Source organism: Gracilinanus agilis, chromosome 4 (assembly GCF_016433145.1).
Source record: "Gracilinanus agilis isolate LMUSP501 chromosome 4, AgileGrace, whole genome shotgun sequence".
NCBI classification, from domain to species: Eukaryota; Metazoa; Chordata; class Mammalia; order Didelphimorphia; family Didelphidae; genus Gracilinanus; species Gracilinanus agilis.
This window is the reverse complement of record NC_058133.1, coordinates 507,324,819-507,335,124: the sequence shown is the minus strand read 5'-3', so window position 1 is coordinate 507,335,124 and position 10,306 is coordinate 507,324,819. Positions and strand designations below refer to the sequence as shown.

Genomic DNA, 10,306 nt, shown 5'->3' with positions numbered 1-10,306 from the left:
CCCAATTGAAGGACATTCCCTCATTTTCCAATTTTTTTGCCACCACAAATGAGGTCTCTTACAATTTTAGAGATATGATCTTCAGTCTTAACTTCCCTGGATCTCAGTTTGTGGTTATTATTATTATTATTATTATTATTATTATTATTATTATTATTCCTATTGACTCCCAGAGGAGCATAGGGCCACAGCCATCTCACACCAACGAACTCTGTTCTGGGCAACTTCCCCCAACTGGGTATCTCACGCCAACGGACTCTGTTCTGGGCAACTTCCACCAACTGGGCATATCTTTGCCAGGTCTGTTTTGGCCTTCCGATTTTTCTCCTTCCTGGTGGGTTCCATATTTTTTTTCATAGAGTCTTGACTGATGGGACACTGAACTGTTTTTTCCCAGAGTCTGGTATTGAAGATCTTTTCAGGCCATCTGATGTCCAAGATTTGAAGTAGGCCTGGAGTTTGTTGGCTTTTGCCAGGACACGTTGTGGACTCTGTTGGAGAGCAATCTTCCAGACTAGGCGATCGTTGGTTTTGTTGGTTTAATGAGGTTGCAGTTTCTATAGCAAGTGAGATTTTTACGGGGTGAGGTTGCTAGCCTTGCGCCCAACCCTCCTCCTTTTTCAGCCGGGCTTGGGACCGTCCTTGGCGGAGTTTGTGGTGGATGGCTATAAATATTTTTGTACAAGTCTTTTCCCCTTATCTTTGGGGGTATAAACCCAGCAGTGGTATGACTGGATCAAAGGGCAGACAGTCTTTTATAACCCTTTGGGCATAGTTCCAAATTGCCATCCAGAATGGTTAGATTAATTTACAACTCCACCAGCAATGTATTAATGTCCCAATTTTGCCACATCCTCTCCAACACTAATTACTTTCTTTTGCTGTCATGTTAGCTAATCTGCTAGGTGTGAAGTGGTACCTCAGAGTTGTTTTGATTTGAATTTCTCTAGTTATAAGAGATTTAGAACACTTTTTCATGTGTTTGTTGATAGTTTTGATTTCTTTATCTGAAAATTTCCTATTCATGTCTCTTGTCCATTTATAAATTGGGGATTGGCTTGATTTTTTTGTACAATTGATTTAGCTCCTTAAATATTGAGTAATTAGACCTTTGTCAGAGTTTTTTGTTATAAAGTTTTTTCCCTCAATTTGTTGCTTCCCTTCTAATTTTGGTTGCATTGGTTTTGTTTGTACAAAAATGTTTTAATTGAATGTAATCAAAATCATTTATTTTACATTTTGTAATTTTTTCTAACTCTTGCTTGGTTTTAAAATCTTTCCTTTCCCAAAAATATGACAAGTATACTATTCTGTGCTCACCTAATTTATTTATAGTTTCCTTCTTTATATTCAAGTCATTCACCCATTCTGAATTTATCTTGGTGTAGGGTGTGAGATGTTGATCTAAACCTCTGTTTTCCAATTGTAATTGTAAAAATACTGTTTTCCAATTGTAAAGGACTTCAGAGGTTAAAGTGATCCAATCATTTCATCTTTATTGCTATTGTTTAGTTGTTTCAGTCATTTCTGAGAATAAGCCAAGATTAGGCGGGGTAGATGAAGCCCTGACATGAACTAGCATGAAAGGCAGGACTCTCCAGTCTGATGCTGAAGCTGAATAAGGGAAAACCTTCTTACCGATTCTCCTTCCACTGCTCCTAAGCTCAAGATCATGGCAAGCAAGAAAGTCATTGTAGTGTTTGGTGCAACAGGTAAAAAAGACTCTTTTTCTCCCAATAGGTTGAGAGTTTGAAGATTTTGTTCATGTGTCTGAATGTCCACACTTTCCTCGAGTGTGGGCAGGTTTGGGCTGTTGTTCATTGGAGTTCTGTAGGAGCATGGCATGTAGAAAGGACAGAGGTAGAAGAGGCATAGGACCTAAGTTCAAATCTTTGCTAGTTAATACTGTAAAACCTTGGGCAAGGCTCTTTATCTCTGGACTTTTGCTTCTTCGCCTATAAAATGAAGGAGGTTTGACTTGATGTCCCTGTTCAACCTTGGACAAATCTCTAAGCCCTCTTGGTTCTCAGTTTCCTTATCTGACAAATGAGAGGGGATGGGAGTCATTAATCTCTAAATTCCCTTCTGGTTTTCAATCTGTGATGTTTCTAGGCTCCCTGGGCCCAGAGAGCTCCATTTTCTCTGCTAGTAAAATCCTTGAACCTAGTTTTAGAAGGATGGTCTATGAATATTTGAAAAGGGAAACAGTGATGGCTAGGAGCCAGCAGTGCTGTTTCTATAGAACTTGGGAAGATGACAACAGTAGAGGAGTGGACTGTGATAGTGAAGCTTTTGGACTTTGGTTTGGAGAACAAACAGAGTACTCAGGGTGAGAGCTAGAAGTACTAGAAAAGCATCAGAAAAAGAGTACTTGAAGAGACTTTTTCACCAAATTACAACATCAATATTCTCTAGCTTTTTGGACACTTTCGATGGAATCCATTGGATTGCCATGCTTTTCAATTTTGAGTCTCCAGTTTAAATACAGACCCTGTCCTCCTAGCTCCCAAGCATCCTACCTCATCAGCTAACACCCTGTGATTCAGAATGTTATCTGGGTCTAGTGGTATACAGGGGGGCAATCTTGAAGCAGTAGAGATTATTCAGTTTTCAGTTTCAAAGATCATCTCAGAAATCAGCAGCTGTTGCAAGTCAGGACTTGATTTTCCTCTTTTGCTAATTGTCTAGGCTTAAGAAAGCCAATTAAAGTTAGAAGTGTAGGGTGTATAAACTCCCCACCCTACCCCACCCAGCCTAGTTGTTAAATATTTCCCAACATGCCCTGGCTCAGGGCAGCTAGGTGGTGCAATGGATCAAGAACTTGACTTGGAATCAAGAAGACCCATCTTTATGAGTTCAAATCTGGCCTCAGACACTAGTTGTATGACTCTAGGTGTGTCACTTAACAAAATCAGGGCAGGAGAAGGCTCAGGGAATTAAATCATTATCATACTGGCCACTATAAGCTGCTGCTGCTAATAATAACTGGCATTTATATAATGCTTTACATCTATTATGTTCTGGATACTATTCCCCATAAGAGAGCTAGAGCAGAGTGGGGTTAGGGGGTATCCTCAGAGGAGGAGTAAGGTATAGGAAGGCAGAGCTCAATGGACTAAATCCACATTTCTTCTTTTATATAGTGGCAGTTGCTTCCTCTTAATCTTTTTGTATAATTAGTCAGGGCAGGGGTGGGGAGAGATAGGATTATAATCCTCTAATTCAACCCTTGGGGAGTGCTTGTATTATTACCTTCACTTTAGAGATGGGGAAACAGATGATTACAAAAGTGGAATGATTTAACACAACTAGTAATTATTAGTTCTTATTTAGTCTTATCCTATTCTCCATGACTCGATTTGGAGTTTTCTTAGCTAAAATACAGGATTAGTTTGCCATTGCCACCTCATTTAACAGATGAGGAAATTGAGGCCAACAGAGTGCCCAGAGTTACATGGTGTCTGAGGTCAGATTTGAACTCAGGAAGATGAGTCTTTGTAAGTTCCTAGCCACTGCACTACCTAGCTGCCCCAATAATTATTGGTATAAATACATGACCCCAAGATTTCTGACCCTAATCAAAGGGTGCCAAGAGTACCCTTTTTCTGATCCCTCACACACACAAACGCACACCCTACACATACACATATATGTGTATTCATTCATTCAATCATTTATTCATTGGTTTGTTCTTGTTAAAATCATTATCTGGGACAAGATGGATGCTACTTTGAATGACAGGACTGGTAGCTGAGAATCTTGGAATGTTCCCAGGTGCCATGAGCCAAGGGCAAAAAGCAGTTGGCCCCAGCCCTAGAAATACCCCCAAGTGACAAGTCAAGTGGGCTCATTTTGGACCAGGGACTTGGGAAGGTGGGAGGTGAAGGATGAAAGGGGTAGGCCTAAAACCTGTGACCTGTTATTCTACTGAGAGAGCTGGAGATCAATCAAAATCATTGTTATTAGAGCTGAGAGAGAGTATACTGATTCATCTATCAACATCATCAATAGCCTTCCCTAATCTCTGGCTTGGCTGTGGCCAAGTCAGGTCAGAGTTAGTGAGAGGGTGAAAAGCCTCCAGCGTTTATTAAGCCTAGCAATCTCCAGCCTTGATCAACAATTAGATTAATAGCCAATCGATTAGCAATAGGGTTCCTAGATCCTCAATCCTGTTACCTTGTTTTCCTTACCCCATCAATAGATTCAATATAGTGTTTTACCAACAAGTACCTTTCCTGAGTGGTTATTATACCAAAGCCTTGGGAAGGGGAGATCATAAGCAGTCAGATAACAATGTTTCCAATCAATAGCCCTTATCAACAACTAATCCAACCTCAGTTTGGGATCTAGAGAACTCACTCAAGCTCTCAGGGGTTCCCTGCTGGGGAAAATTGTTAGAAGGGAATAACTGACAGGCTAGTCAATCAAGCCTGTCAGGGAGGGAAGGCATAAATTATATCAACAGCAATTGTGAGAGGAGTGTGTGTTTCTCTCTCACCAACTATAGCCAACCTAGGCCTGGGTACATAATCCCCCCTCCATCCATACTATCTCTGAGATTCTCAGAAGAATATCCAGGAGATAGAGATATTCTATCCACCATCTCATTTCTTTTTAACATTCTTTTGCCTCCTCCTCAGGAAATCAGGGTGGTTCTGTGGCCAGAGCCATTTTGGAGGACAAAGATATTTGCGTAAGAGTAGCAACTCGGGATGTGACCAAACCTGCTGCTGTGGCTCTACAAGACCTGGGAGCTGAAGTGGTGAAGTGTGACCTGAATGACAAAGAGGACGTGAACAGAATCCTAAAAGATGCCTATGACACCTTCCTGGTGACCACCTACTGGGATGACTTTAGCCAGGAGAAGGAAATAAAGCAGGTGGGAAACAAGGCTTTCTTTGCCCATCAAAGGAAGGTGCTCCTGAGCCTGGACAGGCCCTTTCCAGTGCTGAAGTAGAGTGGCTTTGTGCCCAATAAGAGTACAACCTACTCCTATAAACTCTTAGGACTTCAAGCCAACTCTACCTACTTCTTGTCTGATGCCCAAAGTTGATGGTTCTCACTCTAATTTGTATAAGGAAGTGATGAAGAAGCAAAGTTCCCTTTTCCAGTTGAGCATATCTTCCTCCTAGAGTACACATGTGTATTAGTACCTTAAAAGGATAATTTCTAACTCCTGATTGGTTCCCAAAGATTGGGGCTATACCCAAGATAGTCGATTGGTTGGTCCAAACTGATCCTCACAACAACCCTACAAGGTGGATATGACTCTCCCTATTTTCCAAATGAGGAAACTAAGTCTGAAAAAGGCTAATTGATATGCCTGGGATCACTTAGCTAATAAGTGTCTAAGGCTGGATTTGAACTCAGGCTTTTCTGACTCCTACTCAGGCATTCTACCCACTTCATCTAACTGCCTGATACCTACTAATATGTGTCCATTTTAGTCCATGAGATCCTACCACTCTCAGTTTTTTGAAATTTGCTCTCTTTAAGCCTAGGTCACATGATAGACCTTTGCTGGCTTTCCTCTCCTTCTCTATTCCAAATTATTACATAGAGTACTTGCTTCTCCCCCATAGTTCCCATCATTTCCATCCTAGCAACCAGTTCCTACTTGTTGATAAGAATCAGACTCCAGAGTTGTCATGAAAAAGTTGTTTGGTAAACCTTAAAGGAAAAGTAGTAAGAATTGGACATTAGTCTAGAGATGGCCCAGATCAGGAAACCACTTATATCACTGCACCTTCTCTGCAGTTTTTAGTCTGAGAAGCACATAGAACACTCAGAGGTTAAGTGACAAAAACCAGGGGCACAGAACTTGGTTATGTCAGAGAGGACTTTAACCCAGGTCTTCCTGGTTCCCTGATGTTAACCCTAATAATTAAATATCAGAGAATGAACAGTACTTCTCAGGAAAAACTATTTTATTTTATTTTTATTTTTTGCCTAGTTGTTTGTGATTCTTTATTTTTTTAATTTAAATTTTTTAGAAAAAAATTTTCCATGGTTACATGATTCATGTTCTTACTCTCCCCCCACCCTCACCCCCTGTAGCTGATGTGCATTTCCACTGGTTTCTTCATGTGTCATCAATCAAGACCTATTTCCATATTATTGATAGTTGTACTAGGGTGGTCATTTAGAGTTTACTTCCCAAATCATATCCACATCAACCCATGTGAAAAAGCAGTTGTTTTTCTTCTGTGTTTCCACTCCTGTACTTCTTCCTCTGAATGTGGGTATTGTTCTTTTCCATAAATCCCTCAGAGTTGTCCTGGGTCATTGTGTTGCTGCTAGCACAGAAGTCCATTACATTTGATTTTACTACAGTGTATCAGTCTCTGTGTACAATGTTCTCCTTGTTCTGCTCCATTCACTCTGCATCAATTCCTGGAAGTTGTTCCAGTTCACATGGAATTCCTCCACTTTATTATTCCTTTGAGTACAATAGTATTCCATCACCAACAGATACCACAATTTGTTCAGTCATTCCCCAATTGACAGGTATACCCTCCTTTTCCAGTTTTTTGCTACCACAAAGAGCGTGGCTATAAATATTTTTGTACATGTTGTTTTCCCTACGATTTCTTTGGGGTACACAGCCAGCAATGGTATGACTAGATCAAAAGGCAGACAGTATTTTAGCACTCTTTGGGCATAGTTCCAAATTGCCATCCAGAATGGTTGAATCAATTCACAACTCTACCAGCAGTGCATTAATGTCCCAATTTTGCCACATCCCCTCCAACATTCATTACTCTCCCCTGCTGTCATTTTAGCCAATCTGCTAGGTGTAAGGTGGTACCTCAGAGTTGTTTTGATTTGCATTTCTCTAATTATTAGTGATTTAGAACACTTTCTCATGTGCTTATTGATAGTTTTGATTTCTTTATCTGAAAATTGCCTATTCATATCCCTTGCCCATTTATAAATTAGGGAATGGCTTGATTTTTTTTTATACAATTGATTTAGCTCCTTGTATATTTGAGTATTTAGACCTCTGTCAAAATTTTTTGTTATAAAGATGGTTTCCCAGTTTGTTGTTTCTCTGCTGATTTTGGTTGCGTTGTTTTTGTTTGTACAAAAACTTTTTACTTTAATGCAATCAAAATGGTTTATTTTACATTTTGTAATTTTTTCTAACTCTTGCTTGGTTTTAAAATCTTTCCTTTCCCAGAGACCTGACAAGTATACTATTCTGTGTTCCCCTAATTTACTCATAATTTCCTTCTTTATAGTCAAGTCATTCACCCATTCTGAATTTATACTGGTGTAGGGTGTGAGATGTTGATCTAAACCTAATCTCTCCCATGTTGTTTTCCAATTTTCCCAGCAGTTTTTGTCAAATAGTGGATTTTTGTCCCCAAAGTTGGGCTCTTTGGGTTTATCATAGACTGTCTTGTTGACGTCACTTACCCCAAGTCTATTCCACTGATCCTCCCTTCTGTCTCTTAGCCAGTACCATTTTGTTTTGATGACCACTGCTTTATAGTATAGTTTAATATCTGGTACTGCTAAGCCAACTTCCTTCATGTTTTTTTTTCATTACTTCCCTTGATATTCTTGATCTTTTGCTCTTCCAAATGAACTTTGTTATAGTTTTTTCTAATTCTGTAAAAAAAGTTTCTTTGTAGTGTGATAGGTATCACACTAAATAAGTAAATTCATTTGGGTGGAATGGTCATTTTTATTATGTTATCTTGTCCTACCCATGAGCAATCAATGTTTTTCCAATTGTTTAGATCTAGTTTTAATTGTTTGGAAAGTGTTTTGTAGTTTTCTTCATATAATTCCTGTGTTTGTTTTGGTAGATAGATTCCTAAGTACTTTATATTGTCTAGGGTGATTTTAAATGGTGTTTCTCTTTCTACCTCTTGCTGCTGCAATGTGTTGGAAATATATAGAAATGCTGATGATTTATATGCATTTATTTTGTATCCTGCAACTTTGCTAAAGTTGTTGATTATTTCTACTAGCTTTTTAATTGATTCTCTAGGATTTTTTAAGTAGACCATCATATAATCTGTAAAGAGTCTTTGCTTAATCTCCTCATTGCCTATTTTAAGACCTTCAATTTCTTTTTCTTCTCTAATTGCTACTGCTAATGTTTCTAGTACAATGTTAAATAATAGAGGTCATAATGGGCATCCTTGTTTCACTCCTGACCTTATTGGGAAAGCTTCTAATTTATCCCCATTGATAGTTTTAGATATATACCGTTTATTATTTTTAGGAAAGGTCCTTCTATTCCCATACTTGCTAGTGTTTTCAATAGGAATAGGTGTTGTATTTTGTCAAAAGCTTTTTCAGCATCTATTCAGATATTCATGTGATTTTTATTTGTTAACTTGTTGATGTGGTCAATTATGTGTATGGCTTTCCTAATGTCGAACCATCCTTCTATTCCTGGTGTAAATCCCACCTGATCATGATGGATAACCCTCATGATCACTTGCTGAAGTCTTTTTGCTCATATTCTATTTAAGATTTTTGCATCTATATTCATTAGGGAGATTGGTCTGTAGTTTTCTTTCTCTGTTTTTGGCCTGCCTGGCTTTGGAATCAGTACCATATTAGTGTCATAAAAGGAATTTGGTAGGACTCTTTTGCTTATTGTGTCAAATAATTTGTATAGTATTGGGATTCTTTGAATGTCTGATAGAATTCACTTGTGAATCCATCAGGCCCTGGCAATGTTTTCTTAGGGAGTTCTTTGATGGTTTGTTCAATTTCTTTTTTCTGATATTGGATTATTTAAGTATTCTATTTTTTCTGCTGTTAATATAGGCAATTTATATTTTTGTAAATATTCATCCATATAATATAAATTGCTATATTTATCACCATATAATTAAAGCAAAATAGTTTTTAATGATTGCCTTAATTTACTCTTCATTAGAGGTGAAGTCTCCCTTTTCATTTTTGATACTGTTGATTTGGTTTTTTTCTTTCATTTTTTCTCACTAGATTGACCAGTACTTTGTCTATTTCATCTGTTTTTTCAAAATATCAGCTTCTAGTCTTATTTATTAATTCAATAGTTCTTTTATTTCAATTTTATTAATTTCTCCCTTGATTTTTAGTATTTCTAATTTCGTTTTCATCTGGGGATTTTTAATTTGTTCATTATCTAGTTTTTTAAGTTGCATGCCTAATTCATTAACCTCTGTCCTCCCTAATTTGTTAATATATACACTGAATGGTATAAATTTTCCCCTTAAAATTTCTTTGGCTGCATCCCATAGGTTTTGGAAAGAAGTCTCAACATTGTCATTGTCTTCAATGAAATTATTAATTGTTTCTATGATTTATTCATTAACTAACTTATTTTGGATAATTACATTATTTAATTTCCAATTAGTTTTTGGCTTGCCTCTTCATGTATCCTTGCTAATACCTATTTTTATTGCATTATGATCTGATAAGTTTGCATTTATTATTTCTGCTTTTTTGCATTTGTTTGCCATGTTTCTTTGCCCTAGTACATGGTCAATCTTTGTGAATGTTCCATATGCTGCTAAAAAGAAGGTGTATTCCTTTTTGCCCCTATTTATTTTTCTCCATATATATTAACTCTAATTTTTCTAAGATTTCATTTACCTCTCTTATCTCTTTCTTATTTATTTTTTGGTTTGATTTATCTAGATCTGATAGGGGAAGGTTGAGGTCCCCCACTAGTATAGTTTTGCTATCTATTTTGTCCTTGAGCTCCACTAGCTTCTCCTTTAGAAATTTGTGTGCTATATCATTTGGTGCATACATATTGAGTACTGATATTTCTTCATTGTTTATACTGTCTTTTATCAGGATATAATTACCTTCCCTAACTCTTTTAACCAGATCTATTTTTACTTTGGCTCTGTCAGAAATCATTATTGCAACTCCTGCCTTCTTTTCCTCAGTTTTGAAGCCCAATAGATTTTGCTTCAACCTTTCATTTTTACTCTATGTATGTCTCATGTGTGTTTCTTGTAGACGACATATGGTAGGATTTTGGTTTCTAATCCACTCTGCTATTTGCTTCCATCTTATGGTTGAGTTCATCCCATTCACATTCAGAGTTATAATTATCAACTGTGTATTCCCAGACATTTTGATTCTCTCTCTTTGTCCTGTCCTTTCTTCTTTCACTATTTCCTTCTATTATCAGTGTTGTATTTTTAATCAGTTCCCCTAACCCCCTCCCTAATTATACTTCCCTTTCTCCCTTCTTCCCTCTTATTCCCCTCTTATTCTTCTTTAGGATCTTTTTAAGTTACTCCCCCCCACCCCCCCCCACTCCCTCTCCCTTCCTAGTGTTACT

General features: G+C 37.7%; 1 protein-coding gene across 1 annotated transcript in view; it reads left to right on the top strand.

Annotated features, from left to right (window-relative positions):
• The first annotated feature begins 1,672 nt into the window (after positions 1 to 1,672).
• LOC123244219 (nmrA-like family domain-containing protein 1) overlaps positions 1,673 to 10,306 on the top strand; it is a 29,909-nt gene continuing 21,275 nt past the window's right edge. Inside the window, exons 1-2 of the mRNA XM_044672554.1 lie at positions 1,673 to 1,712; positions 4,641 to 4,879. Of these exons, the coding sequence (XP_044528489.1) occupies positions 1,673 to 1,712; positions 4,641 to 4,879 (279 nt within the window). The remainder of the gene's footprint in view (positions 1,713 to 4,640; positions 4,880 to 10,306) is intronic.